Source organism: Ciconia boyciana, chromosome 17 (assembly GCF_034638445.1).
Source record: "Ciconia boyciana chromosome 17, ASM3463844v1, whole genome shotgun sequence".
NCBI classification, from domain to species: domain Eukaryota; kingdom Metazoa; phylum Chordata; class Aves; order Ciconiiformes; family Ciconiidae; genus Ciconia; species Ciconia boyciana.
In genome coordinates, this window is record NC_132950.1 from 10571004 (window position 1) to 10591958 (window position 20955).

General features: G+C 52.1%; 1 protein-coding gene across 1 annotated transcript; it reads left to right on the plus strand.

Annotated features, from left to right (window-relative positions):
* The first annotated feature begins 1282 nt into the window (after positions 1-1282).
* MRM1 (mitochondrial rRNA methyltransferase 1) lies at positions 1283-10212 on the plus strand. The gene is made up of 5 exons (XM_072882312.1): positions 1283-2547; positions 3013-3106; positions 4996-5116; positions 9193-9312; positions 9455-10212. The coding sequence occupies exons 1-5, from the start codon at positions 1730-1732 to the stop codon at positions 9502-9504; spliced, it is 1203 nt and encodes a 400-aa protein (XP_072738413.1). The 5' UTR covers positions 1283-1729; the 3' UTR covers positions 9505-10212.
* The last annotated feature ends 10743 nt before the right edge of the window (positions 10213-20955 follow it).

A 20955-nucleotide genomic window follows, 5' to 3' on the forward strand; every position in this document is an offset into this window, starting at 1 on the left:
ATATATCGTCAGTTATGTTAATGTGTTTGCTGGAGGTACAGCAGCTTTATCTGGCAGATTATCTGATCTCAGGGGACTAGCCTCAGCTCTCATTTTTTTAGGGGGGAGGAACCACGAGCACAGTTGGCTGTGGTAAGCAGCAGGAAAAACATGATTTTCCTTGAGATCTCTGAACCTGCAAAAACAATTTCATGATATTTTTGAGGCCTGATGTAACTTGTCAATGCTTCAGACTAACAGAATAGAAAAGGACTGAAACACTTTTGGTTCTCTCTGCAAAATCCTTTTAAAATGATATTGTCGTGGTTTGTCCCCTACGGCCCACGCAGGCGTGTTTGCCTGAGGGATAAACCCCTGGAAGCCCTAAACCTATTGCTGTGAATGACCTGGTTCCCTATTTGCCTGCCCCTTGTCTACCCACTTATGCAATTGAAAGATGGATATAAAATCTCACGCAATTAGAAGAGCAGCATTTTGGTGTAAAGTTACAGGTTCAGAGCGAGTCGGGCCCCGTGGCAGCGCCCAGGGCTTTGCCCGCTGTTCGCGGAGCCCTTTCTGCCCGTGTTTAGAGAAGCACGTTGCAATTACTGTGCCTGGGCGGTAAATAGGCCAGGACGTCGGCCTCGGAACGTGCGCTTCCAGGCGATTAGATGCTGTTTGGACAGCTTCCATCCTCCGTGGGGTTTTACAGCCCGTCTGAGCACACGTGGCCTTTGGGAACAGGGTCAGAGAGAAATCCCCGCTCCCTGGGGTAACTGCAGTTCAAACACTTGGTTTTAAATATTAAAAATACCTGGGCTAGGCCAGGGCCAGGGCTTTCCAAAGCATCGGCGCTGTGGCTGCTGGACCTGGGTGGTGCCGGTTGTTTGGGCCGGGGTCTGTGGGATGCAGTCCTTGTGAGATGCCCTAATGAAGCGGTTAAAAGCTGTTTTCCGGTTACTTAAGGCTCTGTCAGTGGAGGCCGGGGGGGTCGGCTCCCCTCTGACTGGGGGCAGCACCAGCCCTTTGCAGGCCCTTTGCAGCCCTCGCCAACGCGGTGACCCGGCTCGGCCCTGGGGCGCGGGGCCCCCCGGGCCCCCTGCGGCCCCCCCCCCCCCCCCCGGGCTCTGGCTGGGAGCAGAGGCTCCGCTGCCCGGAGCTGAGGCCGTGCCCGCCCGCGCCCTCCCCGGGGCGACGGTTCCGAGGGGCGGGAGTGAGGCGGGGCCCGGTCCGCCTGCGCCCCCGCCCACCGCCAGGCGGCGCTGCCTCGCGGGGCGGGGCATCCCCCCCCCGCTCTCGCTGGTGCAGCCGCGTGCCCGCCCGGAAGCGGCGCGGCGCACGGGGACGGTAGGAGCGGGGCGGCGGCGGGGTCCACGCGTGTCCGCCGCGCCCGCTGTGCCGGGCAGTCCCTGCCACGGTGCCGGGGAGCCCCTGTGCCGGGAGGTCCCTGCCGCGGTGCCGGGCAGTCCCTGCCGCTGCGCCGGGGAGCCCCTCCAGCCCGCCCAGCGGGCGCCCCACACCTGTCCGTGCCCCTGCCGCCGGCCCGGTTTTGCGGCCGGGCTGTTTCTGGAGCTGAGCTCGGTGTTTTCCCCCCCCACCCAGGGCGCCGCGCTCCTCCCCCGTGCCCGTGGGGTGCTGCGGGGCCGCCTCCTGTCAGCTCAGCCGCGGCCCGAGGCCGTACCGCCTCCCGTGGGCAGGCCGCCGGTGCCTGCGCGGGCCTTTCCCGCGTGGAAAGGCCTTTGGGGCACCAATGGAGAGCGCGCTCAAGTCCAGCGTCTGGAGGGCCGTGGGGCTGTCCCCCGCGAACTGCGGCCGTTGGTGGGGGGGGGTGAGGTACCGCTCCACGCGGGAGCAGTGGCCCCCGCCCTTCGCACCCCCCCTCAGCCGTGGGGGTGAGGAAGGGCCACCCCGAGGCAGGATCGGCGGCGGTCAGCGTCCCCCGCCAGCCCTCCCGGAGGTTTCTCGGGCTGAGTCCTGCTCCTCCCGTGGGGGCCTGGCCCCGCGGAGCCAGCCACGACCTTGGCACAAGTCGTACGAGAGAGGGGCCGGGCAGGCTGCGCCAGCCGACGCGGAGTTGTGGAGCTCGCGAGAGGGCGGCTTCGCAAAGGCGAGGAAGAGGCTGGAACGAAGGCCTCTGCCCATCGAGAGGACTAAGGGCTCAGAGGTCTTATTTGGGATCGCGCCGTGTTCCCTGGCCCTCTCTCAGTCGAGAAGGGACCTGTTCAGGTTGTTCCTGAAGCAGGGCAGCGGCTCTCGGCGGCTTGTCATGAGTGAGTTTGTCCTTCAGGCCACGGCCCGGGGAGTCCCTGTGCACCACGTCGGAAGGCGAGAGCTGGATGCTCTTTGCAGAGGTCAGGTCCACCAGGGAGTTTGTTTGGAGGCCACTCCTCTCCGCTTCAAGAGTTTGGAGGAAGCTGAAAAGCCTGATTTGGGGGATGAAGAGAGTCCGAACCGACAGCTGATTTGGCTGGTGTTGGAGCACATCCAGGATCCCATGAACCTGGGGGCACTGCTGCGCTCTGCGTACTTCTTGGGGGTGGACAGAGTGGTGACAAGCCAGAGGAGCAGGTACGGGGTTGGTTATCTGCTCCTTCAGCTTTTCTCTTTCTTTTCCTGCTGGCTCCCAAAGAGGTTTCTAGCCTGCATTGCTCGACAGCTTCTTTAGAGGGCTTTCTAGGGCTGAGCTTGAGACCTGAATTTGGCTAGCTGCTGCTCTGCGTTGTGCTCTGCAGGGAGGCTGCAGGACGTGGTATTCCAGGCTGGTAAGGAACCTCCCCGGGTACTTTTTGTTTTAACCCATTTTGTGTTTCAGTTGTCCGTCTGTGCACAAAACTGCTGTAACCTATTTCCTGGGTTAAATTCTGAGATTTCCTAGTCTCCATAGGAAAACATATCCATATAGTGAGCGAGATCTTTAGTGGACTAGTTGGAATTGAGTTGCAGAGGCAAGAGAAGGAAATAGAGTAACAAAAATTCTCCTGGATTTCCTTTTTTGCTGTCATATGACACTTTTCCTTTCTTTTTTCCTTGCAGCTGCCCCTTGACTCCGACAGTGAGCAAAGCTAGCTCTGGAGCTATGGAAGTCTTCGATGTCTACGGCACAGATGATCTCCGGAGCTTTTTGAAGGTAGAACGATCCACGGTTCTTTTCCCTTTGCTTTCAAGAAACCTCAAATATTGCATTTGTTGAACAGAGGGGAGGTACAGGAAAAGGACTCAGTTATTTGCAGTGTCCTGTGCTCCTGCTCTGCATTCCTGTTTGCTGCCAGTGGTCTGTGCCGTCGGACCACCTCTGACAGGCACTCACCCCCAGTCCCATGCTGTCGGGTGGGGTAACAGGTCTGAGTTGTGGGTCTTTGGAAGATGGCGATAGCAGGATAACACTGCGTCTATCTCCTGTACTCAGGCTATGAGCTCGGTAAAGACAGGGTCTGCCTCCCTTTCTCTCCGTGGGGACCGGAGCTAGCGCTGCTGCCTGCAGCAGGTCTTGCCCGGCGTGTGGTGGAGACAGCATCCCAGGGCACAGGCACACGATGGCAGCATTGGGCAGCCTTTGGAGCAGGGGAGAGAGGAGAAACCAGGGCTGGTGGGAGCTGCTGGGAATCTTTTTGTGCTGTACCTGTGTGGTGAGGTGAGATAGGGCCCTTTGCACAATGGCGTTGCAAAAGGAAGGGGAATGCATGGGGGAAAAAAATGATTTAAACTGAAACAAACCCAGGGAAGTTGCTTTGAACTGGCAGAGCGCGTCCATCCCCTGTGATAGCACCGTGTGACTGCCCCGACTCCTCGTGGAGGTCCCCTGTGCCCTGGCAGGGCTGTGGACGGGCCGAATGCTGTGTGCATGTGGAGCAGGGAGCTGCAGGCTCTCATCTGCCCTCCCCTGTTCGTGTGGGATCCCCCAGACCTGGGGGAGCAGTGGGGTTGGAGGGTTCAGTACGGGGTGGGACGGCAGAGGCTGCAGACCCTTGGGGGAACAGAGGCACCCCGTCTGTGCTCCTGGGGTCACCGCATGCCTGTGTCCCTTTGAGGAAGAGCTCGTCATAGTCTGGTGTGACTGCGAGGAGGCCAAGCAGAGGTAAGCCTGGACTCTTTCCACTTGGTGCTAGAAAACCCTTGTCCAGGTGTACAATAGGTCTGTGGCAGCCGGAGCTCTGGATGATGGTGAAATGAAAAATATATAAAATACATTGATATTTAATTGAAACAGCTGGAAGAATCACTTTTGTTACTGTAAAACTTGAATTATTAACATTTTGAGCCATTGCAGCAGTTCATTTAATTGGACCCAAATTCACTGGCCTAACCCTTGGCGTTGCCTGGCTGGTGTAAATTTGATATAACGTAATGTTAAAAGTGCCAGTTTCACAGGAAATGAAGCTGGCAAGAAGCAGCAGCTCTTTTATTGTTAAATGGATTTCCAAGACAAATAATTAAGGCTCTTTTCACTAGGGTGCAGGAGGGAAGGCTGGTTCTCTGGTTATGTGAGGCACTGAGTGTTGAGTGCCCTGCCTTTTGTATGAGCTGATTTTTGGCATCTGAGTCTGAAAACGTGCACTTGTGTTTGAAAACGTTACTGTGGGCTTCTGGTGGCTGAGCCTGCACTTGAGAACTTCCACTGCATTGCTCTGTGGATTAGCCTTATGCTAATTTGTTTAACACTACTCTTTTTGTATGCTTTCCTGGCAAAAACCTTCCTAGAACTGTTGTATGGGCAAAAAAAAGCTTTTCAGTTGCTGTTTGTTTGCTTGCTGAGCTGGAATAAACACCAGAAGGAAAATTACTTTTTTTTAATTCTGGGGTTTTTTGGGTTGTTTTTTTTCTTAAATCAAGGTTTGTGTGCTGGTACTGGGAGGACTTTGGTGGTAAAAATTCAAGGGATGCCAAAAAAACTAGAAAAGCCAGTCAGCTTAATTGAAAACGTAAAAAAAAAAAAGTGTGTTTATATATGTGACTTATTTTCTTTTTAAGCTTGAAAAGTAGGCAATTTTTTAACATTCGTTTCCTTTCCCTTTCTAGGCTAAAACTGCAGAAGGCTGGGAAGTCGTGGGAACCGTCAGCAAGCCTGAGGATGTGGAAAATGTTCCTGTCATCAGTTGCTTGGAATTTCGGTGGAATAAACCTGTTATTATAGTAATAGGTATTTCAGTTTACAGAGCTTTGGGCTTGGTGGAAGTGCATGTGTGAGGGAATGACCGGGGTGATGTTTCACTCCGAAGCTAGTTGCATGTCTGTTACGTTACATCACGCTTCGGTCTGGAAAAGAAAAGCTGAGCGAGAAGTACTAGAATGATCTGGCTGACAATGAAGTAGGGACCCAGAAGAAGAGGGGGAGCCGAGAAGCCTCCCAGTAGCAACTGCAAGAACAAACCAGTTTGTGTAGATGAACAGGGAGTTGAGTAGCTGCGGAGGGTCCAGATGGCAGTTTTCAGTGGCAGGATAGGTCTGGGTCAGTGTAGCCACAGCGTGTTGTTTTGCATTGTGATCTGCGGCGCTTTTGATCCTGTCCTAGAGCCCTGAACCTGGATTTTCTGTGTTGGCAAACCACAACGCTGAGTGAGAGACCCAGGAGGTACGTGTTTGGTCTTGCTGCGCTGAGGCCGTAATGGCGAGCTGTGCCATGTCTTTGCTCTGTCATGTTTCCTCTTAAAAAAAACAGGAATATATCTCTGTGCCCAGGTCTGGAAAGAAGCATGAGGAGCTGTTGCTGGGGATGGTCTGAACACAAAGTTGGGCTTTGTGGCACGGAGACCACTGCGGAAACCAGTCAGCGGCTGCTTTTGTATGCCTGGGAGAAGGCAGGAGCGGTTGGCCACTGCGGTACCAGCAGGAGGAGCAGGTGTAGCCTCCTCCCTGCCAGACCTGTGCGCTGTTTGAGCAATGGCTGCCACTTTCCTGGGCACCTAAACTGGGCGATTCCTCCAGGGCCCTCTGCTTCTGCCCTCTCTTTGTGTAGTGGATACTTGCAAAGGATGCTGTCTTTTGTAGGCAGAGTTTGGGGTTGTGCAGCCTCCCAGAAGGTGAAGAGAAGGGGAGTAACAGCCTCATGGCAGCTAGAGAAAGAAATTCACCCAGGAGTGCTGCTCTAGGCACCCTTGTGTGGCCATGCTGTAGCCCCCCACTTTGTGTCACCTGCCACAAGAGCTGGTTTGAGCTTTTACACTTGGAAGTAGTGTCATGCTGGCGATGAGCCATCAAGGGGCTGTAATCCTGCCCCATGCTGCGGTTTTCTTGGCTCAGAAGACATTCCTTTAATTAAAATGTTTATTGAACTCCTAGAAATACTGACAAGACAACGCCGCAAATCTGGCGTCTCTACAAGATGTGTGGAGCTATATTATAAAGGGAGTAGGGAGGCTGGCGGCGCTGCTGATGGACCACAAAGAAATGCATCCCAGAAACAACGACAACACCAGGAGAAAGGAAGGGGGTGAAAGTGGCAGTGGTGTCGTTACCTTGAATTATGAGAGATTTCTCCAGGAAAAAGTCCAAATATCCTTTTGTCAAGGGAGATTGGAGGCTGATTGGTAGATGCGTGAGGAGAGCTCCCAGACCTTGCAGCAGTAATGATTTCAACTCTCTGCTGAGCACTAACTCTTCACTGAAAAGAAAATTGAACATTACAGTTGTCTGATGCTGAGGTTGTTTGAAGAAACGTCCTAGATCTGAATATGTAGCGTAGCTGCAGCTGCAGAGAGCAGCAGAGATAATTTAGCATGGTAGTGAGCTTCCTAGCATGGCACAGATTGTCTTGTAAGTTAAGCATTTGCAGACTTGAATTCACCCTCCTGGCATCCTCGCTGGCTTGGCAGAGAGTGATTTGGACAGTCCAGCTTAATGTTATCTGCACTGGAGTCATTGCCGAAGGTGACAGGCAGGCTGGCTGCCCTAAAGACTGGGAGCCTTGTGCGAACAGGAACAGATCGGGAGCACTTAGATGTCTGAGCAAGAAGAGTTTCTGGGTAATTTGTTCTTCTTACACCTTCAGTCTTTAGCTTGGGGTTTAAGACTGTTCATGGAATTGGTTTTATCGAGATGCTCATTTTGCTTATTTCTCTGAACTGCTGGCATGGCTGCTTCTGCCTGGATTTGAACTTCCTGCACTGGAAACTGCAGTTGTTACAGTCGTGTTAATTGTAAATGGGGCAAGAAACCTGTTTTACCGTTTCAGCCAAGCTTCCATGTCTTAGCTTTGTCAGTGAGGGACAAAGCTGAGAGATGGAAGTCAAAGATCTGAAGTTGGAAGTGTTTTGTTCACCAGGATAAACTAGGATTTAATCTGATTCAGTCAATACTCCCTCCCTCGTGTCACACTGTGCAAGTCTTTTTGCCCTGAATTTATGGTTCCTAATTATTTTAAGCAGCCAGAGCCATAAAAAGCTTTGTAAAAGCTGGAAGCAAAATTGCTGCCTTTATTAGGAATCGTAAGACCCTTATCAGGGAGAGGAGGGGATTGCTGCAGGAGCCGTGGCACCTCTGGCAATAGCTGCTGTCCCAGTTGGAGAGTCCCACGAGAGTGTGGTTTGAGAGGCTCAGGAGGCAAATATGACTGTAAGTTGTAAAACTTTTCTGTGTTGAATCAGGAAAAAGTAGGATAATATATATATTTTTTTTTTCTTGAAGCATCCCTAGAGAGCCACAGTCTAGCAATGAAGAGGCAGGCCGGGCTGTGGGAGGCCTGGCTTCGATTCCTTGTGTCACCCAGGCTTCCCCTGTGACCTTGGATAACTCAGCCAGGTCTTGTCTGCACTTCTGGCTTAAAGAAAGAAGGAAGAAAATAATGGTTAGGATGGGATTTTGGTTTTCTGAAGGTTCACTTACCCCAGCCAAAGGATGCTTTTGCCAGTGTGGCTTATTTCAGGTGGGAAGGTGATGCAAGATGCATTACACAAAGCATTCTTTTGCTTGCACAAAATGCATCTTGCCAGTTAGATCAGGCCAGCAAAACACGAGGCTGGGCCTCAGCTTCCAGTCTATGAAATGCGAATGACAGCGCTCCCCTACTCTGTGCGGTCAGAGGGGTGTCGCGCGTATCGATACATAGGGACGGGGCGCGGGACCTGCTGGCGAGGTGCTGTAAGTGACACCGGGGAAGAATTTTGTGGCAACTCAGCCCAGCAAAGAGCTCATTTACCTTGTGGAGGAGTGAGTCTCCAGTGGCACAGGCAGTGCCTAGAGCAGTGTATGCTGTTAAAACTTCAGGTAAGTGTCTAAATTTAGGTGAGCTTGAGCGAGTCCTTGGTGACAGCACTGGTTGTGCAGGCAGAGGCACAGAAGCCCTTGGTGTAGGCAGCATGTGCCCCGGTAGTGCCGTCCCAGGATGAGTCTGGTCTGGCTGTTGAAGGGGAATGTTTGGCTTCCAGCATGCTGAGCCTGTTTTGTCAGAGGGTGAGCACGTCTTAGAAATGAGCTGGGTATTCTTGCAGCCATGTAGCTGTCTATGTAGCTCTAAATAATGAATGTGGAAGAATTCTTTGGGGAGCCGAGCGGGCTGGGAGGTCTGTGGTCTTCTGCATTTTCACTTGTCTGTGCGCAGGATTGTTTAAAGCCTCTCCCTTTCCATTTCCCTTTGTGACAGTGTGAGTCAAACAACTACTAATGACCTGGGATAGATTTCAACTCTGTTTCACCAGTGTATCAGCCCAAACATATCAGGGCTGTTGGATGGTTTAACAACTAATCAATTGAAGCCTCTGGTTAAACTGTCTGCATTCACAAGTTGCACCCAGCTGGTGGTACTGTGTGCTGAAAAGGCTGAACCCGTCAGTATCAATAGGGATGTGGGATTTGCTGGACCAGATCAGGCCTGTGGCCTCTTGTCTGCCTTGTCCCTCCGGCAGCCGCCCGCGTACGTGGGCAGCCATCTGCTGGCACGGTGGCTGCTTGCGCATGGGATCTTTGCAGTCGGGCTACAAGGCTCTGTGCTTTACACTGCGCACGCAGGCATGTTGCACAGGTATTCCTCAAAAACACTTCAGATACTGGAGAACAGGTCTGGGGAGACTGGAGCGGGCCAGGAAAGGAAGGCAGGTAAGGTGCCTGTCTCGCCTCTGGTAGTTCTTGGCTGCTGCTCCATGGGAGCTGGTGAGGTTGCTGGTGAGCTTAGGGGCAAGGGTGTAGTTGTGACAGAGCATTAGCAAGAACTGTACTCTGGAGGGGGGAAAAGGGACGTGGCAGTGGCTGCAAGCTGATCTGAGCAGTGTCTTTGTTCTGCAGGTAGTGAAGGTGATGGACTTTCCCTAGAGACGCAGCTCTTGTGCCATCGGATGCTGGCCATACCCCCTGGCAGAGCGCTTCACCCTGGGATCGAGTCACTGAACGTCTCTGTTGCTACTGGTAAAACCAGTTCTGATGCACAAAGGCATCGTAGTCCAAATTTCTGTATTTAAAAATCAAACAAACATCCAGGCCCACAGAATGATTTTCATGTGGTTTAAAAAAAGATCTTTTTTTTCAATTTATTTTTACTTTCCTACAGGTATTCTCCTGCACTCCATCTGCAGCCAAAGGCTGAGGCACAGTGATTGAATTTTTTTTTATTTGGCGGAGGAAGCTGCTCGGTGTTTCATGGCTGTACTGTGTTGCTGTGGATATGGAAGTGCTCTTTGCAGGGTCTTCACCATCGCTGCAAGTTACAGGGAGAGCCCCATTGACCTGAGCTGCATCTTGGCTGATGCACAATACCACCAGAACCCTGGCTTAACGCTGAGGTCAGACACCTGCGTGTACTAGGTAACACCTCCCGCTGGCACCTCAGAGGAGCGGCTGTAAGGAAGGGAGACAAAGCTAGGTTTTAAAAGCGGACAGCCAAATCCTTCAGTTCTTGCAGTAAAATACCTGGTGATGGCTGCGAGCTTTCTGCTTGTTGCACGGGGGACTTTGTACATCGCTTGTGCTGTGGAGAGAATTTGGGCTGTAGGTGAGAGGCGGCGCTCGGCTGGTGCAGGCACTGAGAGCAGCCATGCCCACCCTGTGCCCCATGCCTGAGCCCGCTGCCCCCTTAGCAGCCGAGAGGGTGCTGGTGAGAACCAGGTATGAGTTGGGACTACTCGGTAGCAATTTCTTCATGACGAGGCGGTTTCTCTGTTACGTATTGCTGTTTGAATGTCTGAAAACACACTGTGTTGTATTTGGTTGTAAAGCAGCTCTGCAGCTCTGCCAAAGGATGGACACGAGCTGTTAGAAAACAGCTGTAGTGGGGAAAAATGCAGCCCATTGAAATAAAGCCTCTGTAAGGACTGGTTGTAGACTCGAATCAATCCTTTTTGCGTCATATGTAACTCCAGAGTGTGATTAGTGGAACAGGGCACTTCCTTCAGGTGGGAAGGGGAATCAGGAGCTTGTTCTCTTCATCCAGGGAAGTTTCCTTTCCGTAGTAGACCTGATCCTACTGGATGCGGAGCTGCCCCAGCACCACCGTCCCCGCTGACAGCATGGGAGGGGGTGAGGGTGACTTCATTTGCAAATATCCTGGTTGAAAACCAGGCTGGCTAAATTATTGAGAACCAAATGAATTTTATCACTTAGCACCTTAATTATTTTATTTAGCTACTGTGGCCCTTTGCATAGGATTCCTCATTAACACTTAATTTACAGTGCCCTTTAGGGATAATTTCAAACAATTCAGCTTAGTCTCCCCCCTCCCCCCCTTCCAAATGAACAAGTAAATCACTCAGAGTGACTAATTAGGACTTTCCTTTGAGCTAAATGAAGTCTGTAAACCAGTCGGTGGATGTGGAGGTTTTTCAGACGCATTCCCTGGGAGCGCCTGGCCGGTGGGTGCTGCGGTGCTGGGTGGCTGCAGGGCTGGGGATGCCCCAGGTGCCCGGGATGGGGGACAGGACACGGAGCTCTGCAGCTGCCCCGGCCACGGGGACTTCGCCCAGCCTGCGAGCCACGGGCAGACGCGGTGGCCGGCGCTGGGCTTTCAGATTGCCCAGTTCAGGCCTTACTTGCCTCCCCTGCTTGGAGACTTCTGTGCGGTGTCAGGGCCGCGGCTGCCCCCACGTGCTGCTGGGGGTCCTTGGGGAGCCCCACGAGAAGGTTTGTGCCCTCCTGGCTTGCAGGTGGATCCTGCACAGCTTTGCAACAAAAGCTTTTGCTTTTCAAAGGCGTCGAGTACTCGCTTTTGTGTCTGCGGTCGTGATGGAGAGGGTGCCCGGCGCGGTGGCACGTATCCTGAGCTGTGTGTGCCCTTTTTCCCTCTCCTGTGGAAAAGGAGGAAACCCAAATCCCCCCCAAACGACAGCCGTAGCGTGAGCAGGGCTTTGCTGCCTGGATCCGAAGGCGAGCTGGTCACTGAACGACAGTGAACCGGTGCATTGCTGGGGCGACAGCTCTCGGGCGGGTGTGTAGCGCTGGCATTTTGTGAGCTGAATGTGTCTTTTATTTTAATGCTGAAATAAAAAGGCTCAGGGCCAGGCAGGCTGCAGGCCAGCCCCCCCCCGGCGCTGCTCCCGCAGCCGTGGGTGCCCCAGCAGAGGGTGCCCGTGGCTCAGATTTGCTCATTTTTCAGAAGAAAGATTCAGCGCTTGGGGCTGACCCAATCCTTCCTTTGGAGCAGCAGGGATGAGGATAAAGCCATTTCTTTAGTCTTGACCTATAGGTAAGTATATATATTTCCAATTTCACAGGAACTGCAGTTTCTCCTTTTTTCTTTTTTTTTTTTTTAAATTTATTTGAGCAGTACTTTAATAGAGGAGGCACTTCACTGGCTTTGCGTGTGTTTGGGAAAGCCGGGCGCCGTCAGACTGTGCTTAGCCATGCCGGCTCACCCCCTCTAATGAGGAGGCAGGTGAGTAAGGATGGAGCAGCTGCTTTACTTCTGGAAGGCTCCCAAAAAGCTTTGAAACCTCAGTGCCCCCGGCAGCTCTGCCAACAGGCTGAGTGAGGTAGATGGAAGTTCCCGCAGTCGCTTGTCCATCAGTCCAGCAGCCATCGCGGCTCCCCTGCGAATTTCCCCGTACGGCCGCTGTATCCACCGAGCACCGTGATTTGGCACTGGAGTAGCAGACAAGGCTTACTGGGACTTGCATGAGGCTTGAATTTTAAGAGACAGGAATTTGTGTGCGTAACTAGGGCTGCAGCTCAGACTTTGTTTTGCTTGAGAGCTGCAATACAGGCTTTTGTGAGTGCCGTAAATCCCACTCCGGATGCCTCTGCTGTTTGCATTTAGCCCATTTCCCTCGGTGGTAAGTTTTGGCCCCACTTTGTTTCACTGGGATGCCCCTCTGCCGTCACCCAGCCGGCTTTTGGATGTATCTGCCGTGGCCGATGCTTTCTCCTTCTGCCCCAGCTCCATCCTGCTCGGGGCTGAGACCCACGAGGAGCACGGGGACCTCAGCCCACTCGCACCTTTGGAGATGGAGCTTTGTGCTGTGTGATTTGCCCCTGATCTAATAAATGCGATCCATTAACTGGATCATTGCCTGCTTCTCCAGTTAATTTCCTGGATATTTTTAAATGTTAAAATGTAGTTTTTATAGTCTTTCATTATTTTTAGCCTTAAGCTTGACTATAATCGTCCCTGTAATGTAACTGTAAAAAACTCCCGGCTTTATATCATAAAGGAGGACATTAATTGTCATTTTTTGTGTACATCAGCAAGATCAAAACATGCTTCCTGATTACTTCTGTTTGTACATACAGTCTCTTTGATATTTAGATATGAATAAAGTGTGTGTGTGTAATTTGAAAGTCAATTCTTCCCTCCCTGCTGCTTGTCATGGATTCCTTTCAGAGGCTTATTTACCAAATTGATTTTAAAATTTAGTAATTGCCCTTCCAAAATGATTTCTCAATAATCAAAGTGTCTCTAAGCACAGTGGCAAAATATTTGTCCTCCTTGGTTCAGAAGATGCGCTCCGTGCCTCGGCCTTTTTATCCTTAGACGAGGGCGAACACAAACCTTTTCATCCCCCAAAATCTCCCCCAGGGAGAACGGGCTGCGAGAGAAGCTCAGCTCATGCCCCACATTTCAGTTTTGTGCACGGCTTATCAACGCAACCAAAAAAATCCCGTTCCATCAAATCCATCACTGGGTCCCAATGAGCTTTGCTGAGGCTGGAAGGGCTTTGGGACAGAGAAGACCACCTTTGTCTTTGCGAAGCTCGAGGTGGTACCGCGGCCGAAGGCACCAACGTGGTCCTGGGGCCGATCCTGGCACCCGCTGGGCTGGGGCAGGAGCGGCCGGTGCTGGAAACGCCGCCCAAGGGGCACCTTCCTCGCCGGCGGCGGGGAATCCTCCGCTGCGCCGCAGCCCCGATCCGAGTTTGTAAATGTAATCAACCTTGAGGTCTTGTTACTTCCACAGGTGCAATTAACATTACCATCTGCTAATCCGTGATTAACGATGTTTACAAATATGCTACAACATGTTAAAATGTGCCGGCACTCTTTTTTTTCTTTTTTTTTTCCCCTTTCCCCCCCCCCTCCCGTTCCAGCGCGGGAGCTGTGCCGCCAGCAGCGGCGCGGGAGGATTTCCCGGCGGAGGGCTCCCCGTACCCCACTGTTAATTCACAGACATTTTGTTTTCATTATTTAAAAGTGGTGTTAAACTCCAAACCAGCTGTAGGAATGACAAGTTCACATCAGAAGGTCAGTGCTGCTAAATGGGATTTAATTGCACGGGGGTTGAGGTACAAACTGATGAATCTGAATAATAAAACTTTGTGGGGAGCGACATATGGCACAGTTTAAAGTAAATTTTTATTGATCATCCCACAACTGATGTGTTAATGGGATGGCAGTCTTTGCTTTGGGTTTGATATTGATGTGGAGTTTTAATAATGTCACACAGGAATATTGTGGAGGGGTTTATAATTTAAAAAAAAAAAGAGTGCTTTCTATTAACTGCCTTTTTCTTCTTAACACAGAGAGGAATACATTATATCGCTACTGTATGTCCTCCAGATCTAGGTTACATGTAATTGCTCAGTAATTGGTAGAACCATGTAAAAGCCATGCTATTTGCCAGTAAACCCTCCTAAGTTACCATGAAATTGAAGTGTGATATTTATTCTCTACAAAACTTGCTACCCAAATATCGTGTACGATCAGGTTTGGTCACCGCAGAGGCGTTTCTGCAGTGGCTGTGCCGTGCGTAACGCCTGCACGGCTCGGATTTTGCATCGATATCGTCGTAACGACTGGGGGGGTTTCTGACCGGGAGGGTAAGGGGTTACTTTGCTTCAAGGGAAGATGCTTTAACCTCCCTTGGGCTTCAGGCTCAGGATTATTACAGTTATTTCGAGGCCCAACTCAAAATGATGGAGGTTTGGAGGTAGCTGAAGAAGTTCTCATTGTGTTTGCAGTGGGACTGGGAATAGTAATTACGCTCCCGATGTTTTTTGAAGCCTCTGGAGATAAGGTGTTTGTCGGTACGCTGGGGGTACATCCTCGGGTCGCCTGGATTTTAGCCTCTTGTTAAGTAGGATGTCCAAAACTGTTCCCATCTTGGCAATTTCCATGATTTAACCACGACTCTGGTTTAGACCCCTCCAGCCCCACAGGCGTACGTGGGCTCACGTGCAAGGAACCTCTGCTCGGGGCTTTTGCCTTCTGATGGAGGTTTTTTTGCCTCCTCCGTGTGAAATGGCTGGGTGGATTCAGCAATCCCTCCTTATCACCTGCTGCATGGCTTTAAATACGAGCAGAAGTAATTGCCTTGCTTATGATCAATAGTTTTATACACTTTAAGAATGTAACAATACGCTGTGAATTGATGCAAAGTTAAACCTGCCAATTTCTCTTTTTTTTCGCTGGCCTGTTTTAGAAGCTGCGAACTCAGCAGTGTTTCCCCCGCGCTTGGGAAGTGGTAGCTCAGCTGTTTTCTCTGCAGATCCCAACATCGCATCCTGCGCGTCCCACGGATCCGGCCCCGACTCCGCCGGGTCCCCTTTCACGTCCGCTTGCACGGACGGCAGCTGTAGTGCCTGCAGTTGGCTATAAATGCCTTTTCTTAACATTTTTAAAGCTGCCTTTGGAAGGTTCACACAGCAGGTAAAAAGGCTGCCCGACCCCGTGGGTTCAGGGTCCTGGCGAGGTGTTACTGGCGAGGTTACTGGTCCTGTTACTGGTCCTGGCGAGGAAGCCTCCGAGCACCAAACTGCCCATGGGAAAGCGGGCAGAGGGACAGGCTCAGCCCCGTGGAGCAGCTCGGGGTGACCAGCGCTGCCGAGGGCTCAGAGGGCCTCAGGTCGAAGCCTCCATGCCTATATAAATCATTAGCACTATTTCAACGTTTAATTAATTAATGGGAGCAACCGCTGCCTGCTTCTCCTGCAGGAGGCAACGAATAGTCAAATGATGCTTTCTCTCCTCTTTCCATCGCCCAAAACTGCAATCATTTTTCCCCTTTTGAAAGCCGTTGCTGCAGATATGCCTTTTCCTTCGTACTTTCCAGCCTCCCCAGGGTCGGGGTGCTGTATGCTGACACCCTTCTTTGCAGACTTGCCTGGGCACGCCGGCGCAGCCCCGGCCCCGCAGCAACCCCTGGCTGCCACCTCACCTAGGGGTGCCGGTGCTTTGGGAGATGTCCCCTTTTCCTGCGTTGTGCTGGGCGGTCGGGTACCGGTGCGGGGTGGGAGAGAGAAAGGAGAGGGGAGCTGGAGGTGGGGACGGGAGCAAGGGGGTCCTGGGGTGAGAACAAGTAGTGGATGGTGGAGCGATGCTGCAGGCGGTGCAGGACGGAGGTTGTCCCACCAGTGCTGCAGCCAAGTGCCCTTGTGCACGCTTATATCAAGGTATGGGATAGTATCATACATTAAATGTATGTGACAGAGTTACGCCTTTTCCATTTGGGATCGTTCCTGGCACATGCGCTCCATCCCATGAGCGGCAGCTGGGGGGAATCGGGTGGTTTTGCAACCCCGGACCAAGCTGCTCGCACGGCCCCGTCCCGGTCCGCTGAGGATGGAGCAAGTCGGTGCCATAGAAGCGTCTTGAGCCGAGCCCGGGCGAGCCCCCGCTCCCCAGCAGCACCGCGGGTGGATCGGCAAGGGGGAGAACAGTTAAAAGCAAGGGGGATGCGAGAGCGATGTGCGAGGGCTCGCGTTACCCGGCAGAATAAATGAGGTGGTGGTGTCTGGCGGCGCCGTCGCAGCTTTGCCAACCCTCATTAGCACCTTTCAGCAAAGCGCAGCTTATTCAAACTATATCACAAGTCTTTTGCTGGAGATTGCATCTGTGCCTAATATGCATTTTTATATAAACAAGGGTACTAAATGGCCTTTCAGTTCCCTCTGTAATGTCTTTTTTAATGGAAGGTCCTGAATTAAGAACATATATATATGACTCGAAGAATTTTCTAAGTGATATTGAAAACCTATTGTAAAGTAGGATTTCTTCTTGCAAAATTATTTTAATGAGGTTCCAGTTTATTTTCTGGCTATATTTTACTTATTTAATCCTCCAGAGGGGCTTTTCAGAGGCAGCATCTCATTTTCAATGCAACTATTCTTAACATTAGGGAAAACTACCTTTCTGAAATGCATGAAGGAAAAAAAAAAAAAAGAACCAGAGGAAGATGTACGAGATAAGAATAAACTTGAAAAGCTTTGAGGTGGTTTATGGCTTCTCTTGAAAGAATAACAGTTCATGTATTTTTGTTATGGTGTGGTTTAATGATGCTTGCAGAAAAAAGATAAGGTAGAAATGGAAATATAAAATTAAACCAGCAAAGTGAATGTGATTATTTTAGTTACTAGTATTACCTGGGGAAAACGCTCTCGGGGTTTTTTATCTAGACTAAATATTTGCTTTTCTGAAAGGGAAGGCCCTCTGCATCTCCAGGCACGAGGGTGGGAAGTGAAATTTTCCTGTGGCCCAGCAATGGTGGGAGGACGGCGGTGCCTCTGCCGGAGCCCCGACCGCCGGTGGCCCCTGCGGCGGGTTTGTCATGGCCCAACGTGGGTCGTCCCGACCAGCTCTGAGCGTGCTCCTCTGGCCCTGGGGAGGAGAGCTGGCTTTGGACCGGATGCTTTTCTGCTATTTTTAAGGAAATTGGGACTGTTTTTAAGGAATCTGGCCATTCCTGCTCTATTTGCTGCCCCTTCGGATGACCCCCTGCTTCCAGGGACGCCCGTCAGCATCTCCGGCCAAGGACCTGACAGCGCCTGTGCCTGCTCCCGGGGGTGCGCTTCGCACGGGGCTGTTTTTGCCAGGGTTGTGCCGGGTGCCACGATGGGGAGATGACCCCGAGAGGGGCTTCACAGCCTCACCGCAGCGTCTGCGCCGCTGCGTCACCGCGGGCGCCCCGAGCGGGTGGAGAGTGCGAGGGGGAGGCACGGTGGGACGCGGTTCCCAGCGACTGTGTGGGGCTTTGTGCCTGCTCTGGAGGACCTTCCTCCCCCAGGATCGGGGCACGGCTAATCCCCAGGGCGGTACGGTCTTGTCCCCTCCTGTCTCATCCCATCCCATCCCTCCCATCCCATGCCATTCCACCTTTGCCATGCCACGCCATGCCGTTCCACCCCTCCCATCTCATTTCACCCCACTCATCCCATCCCCGGCTGCGTGGGCAGATCTGGGACCCGCCGTGGCAATGCGCTTAAAGGCCTTAATACCGCCCCGACCCAAGAGCTCTTGTCTTCCCTGGGCAGCTCCGCAGATTTCCAGTCCGAGCCGAGCCGGCGTGGGATCCTGCTGGCCGTGCAGTTTGATGGGGACTGGACAGGGTCAGCCCAATCTCAAGTCAACTCAGGTGCAACAGGCACGGTCCCGGCTGAGCGCGGCCGCACGGCCCCGAGCATCCCGCTCCAGCCGCTGTTGGGTGAGCCCAGCCGCCGGGGCACGAGAGGTAAACTCGCCGATGAATTAAGCCTGACATGTGGCCTTGAGCCTCACTGGGTAGTTAATTTTTCAATTTCTTTCACGGATCTGGAATAGCAAAGAGTTTGTTTATAATTACAGTACTTGAAGATTTATACTTTAATTCAAATAGCTGAAAAGAAACAGTTTCTATGTAGGTTTCTTCACTATCAGAATCTAAAACAGATTATTATGTAAATTTTTTCGATCCTAAATTCATTATAATATTCAATTTCAGGAAATGCTCTTGACCATCTGCTGCTGCTCTAAGAAATGAGTGTTGGAGATTGTTTACTACCAGAAATATTGTAGGTATTTAGGGTAGATCACAGTGGAGTGTAAGGGCAATGTACCGATTTCTGAGTCTGGTTATATAAACCCGTAGCGCTGATGCCATGAGCTGAGCGAGTCGGAAAGTGAATCTGCAGCCGTGGCAGCTTCTGCTCTGCCAGCGTCCCGGCTCGTCCCGGCTCGTGGCACCGGTGCCACCCCCCTTCCCCATCCCCAGGGATGTCCCGTCTGTGAGCAGAGGGTACCGGTCCTTCTCTGTCTCCTAGGGAGCCAGCATGGATTAATTCTTGGTCTTAATAAAAGGTGGTTGACATCCCTGGGATGAAAAGTGCCGTGAAAGTATCATTTGCTGTTTATTGTAACCTCCAAACTTGCCAAGAGAAGCCATGTGCTGATGCCAGCAAGCTTTTGCTCTTGATGATTAGAGCAAGAGGGGCCAAAAGAGGGGGCGAAGCCCTTGTCACCCGCATGTGGCAGGACTGGGTGCCCAGCAGAACCACTGAGCCGTGCTGAACCTTAATCTGTTTTTTCCAGTGTATTTTACTACCAAAGCTTGTGTGTCATTAGCAGTGTCAGGTGCAACAGAGGAAGCCCAAGAGCGGTGATACGGACGTGCTGCAGGTCGGGCTCACGTCCCAAGGCGCTGCTCCTCCCCAGCTCCCAGCACTTGCCTTTGCTGCCGTTATTCAGCCTCTGCAAGACATTAAAAGATGTGGCTGCCCCCTCCTTGCTCCTACACGTTCGGGTTTGGCTTTGTATGGAGGAAGAATGTATTAAATGTGGTTTCTTTTTCTTCCACCGCAGCCTTGCTCAACAAGTGCAGCACCCACGGGGCCGGCGGCGGCTGCCTATCGATCGGGGCTGGGGCTGGGGCCCTGCCTGCCCTTCCCAGCGACTGCGCCGGGTATTGACGGATCGAAGCGGCGAGCGGGGCTGAGGCTGGGAAGCAACGGCTGCTGGCAGGGAGCGGGAGGGGGCCGCGGCGGGGGTGTCCCCAGGGCTCGCGTTCCCGCTGGACCGGCAGCCAAGCATCACCCAAGCGTCCTCCCGGCACGGGGGATGTGGCTGCCCCGCCTCGCCACGGGGTTGGGCCGGGGACGATGCTGCACGGAGGATATGTGTTAATATTGAATTATGTACAGTATTTGGAAAGATGAACTGTTAATGCAGTGGAATAGACTTCAGAAAGGCACTCGTGTCCGTCTGGATGCAGTGTCGGAGTGCCTGCATGCAGGGGGATGCCTACGAGTGATAGTAGTAAGCGTGTTGTATAGCTCTAGCAGTTTCTATAGGAGCGTTTGCAAAAGGCTTGCAGCCTGCCAGTGTAGTAACTCCAAAGCATCTCCTGAAGTTGGTTTTTTTTTTTTAGCAAACCTGGTTTCATTACAAGGGTGTCTGTACTATCAGCAGTGTGTAGGAAGACGGGTAATATTAGTGTGGGTCTCCCGGACAGGGACTGTTCAGAAGCTCTTGGATAAATATCAGAGTGTAGAGTATGACGGAGAGTTTTTCTTGTTCCTGTTGTTCTTCATTCATGTACAAACTATGAAGCCAGTGTTTCCTTATCTGGAGCCCTTCCCAGGCTTCAGTATTCAAACCCTGGTGATCACTAATCGCCTTACTTCCCCCCCTTCAGGGAAATTTTAACTCTTGTCCTCTGCTGCTGAGTAGATCTTTAAGCCGGTAATAATGTGAGACAGAGGGAAATTAATGGCCTTGTCCTGCCCCTTCCTTGGCTGAAAACCGCTAAAGAATTAAAGTAAAGAATTAAAAAGGTATAAATTTGCATTCGAATGATTTCCTGCTGACGAGGAGTTCGTTTTTAACGGGGTGCGAGGGAAGGTGTATGCACCTTGTGCCCTCGCCCTGCCCCTTCTACCCCCGCCAAGCCCCCAGCAGCTCCCCTGTTTGTGGGGTCAGCCGTGGGGGACGGGGACCCCGTGGAGCTGGGACGCCTCCGCCTGCCCAAGTCCCCGTAACCGCCCGGGACGGGATCTCCGCAGCCGACAGCCGCTCCGGTGGCTTGTTCCCCCTTGAACATCCTAATCCCCGTGGGTGGCACCCGCGGAGGGGATGAGGAGGGCGGGTGGCCTTCCTCCGCTGGCCGGGGATGCTGCGGTGGCACCGTGCGGGTGCTGCACTGGGGTGCAAGTCCGGAGGGGGTAGGGGGGCCAGGGCTGCGGTGGCCTTTGTCTGCCCGTGCCAAACAGATGTGAACAAACCCGAGTTCGATTTCCGAGACCGCCTGGGGAATATTGCTAACTAATTATAGAAAACAGAAGATGCGCTCCCCTCCTCTTGCATTTTTTGATAAACATTGTCTCCTCTCAACAGCTGAGTATTTAATTAGTGTTGATTGTTGTTCGCGTGTTCAATAACCACTCATCAGGAGGGGGGTGTCCGCTGGGGCAGCGTGGCCTGGAGCACAGAGGAGCGGAGGGTGTTCATAATTAAGGATGCAATTTATTTGAGTAAGTCATGTGTACAGCGCCCTGTGTTTTAGGTTAATTTTCAAGGTTAAAGGGTAAAAAAAAAAATAACCCACAGCTTTGGAGGATGAGGAGTGACGGTTGGCAACTCAACACTGAAAGCCATGCAGGGGGTATATATATATATTTCTATATATATGTGTGTATACACACACATCGTGAAGCCAAGCCTCTGCGTGTGTGTACGTATGTGGCTGCACACGTGCTCCCATCCTCTGCCCCTCAGCGCTTCCCATCCTCTTTCCCTCCAGACTGCGCCTGGTTCCCAAGTTTTGGCTGGAAAACACTGCTGTGTGGAGTTGGCCTCTCCAGCTGTGGCAAGGTTCCTTAGGAACAGGTTTAATAAAAAAAAAAAAGCAGCTTTTTCTCGGTGCTGCTGGGCGTGGGGAGG

Bases quoted from the DNA above. Each gene is read 5' to 3' on its own strand.
- MRM1 (XM_072882312.1), top strand. From the start codon at position 1,730: ATGGAGAGCGCGCTCAAGTCCAGCGTCTGGAGGGCCGTGGGGCTGTCC. The intron at 2,548-3,012 runs GTACGGGGTTGG...TTTTCCTTGCAG, and splicing joins GTGACAAGCCAGAGGAGCAG to CTGCCCCTTGACTCCGACAG. The intron at 3,107-4,995 runs GTAGAACGATCC...TTCCCTTTCTAG, and splicing joins ATCTCCGGAGCTTTTTGAAG to GCTAAAACTGCAGAAGGCTG.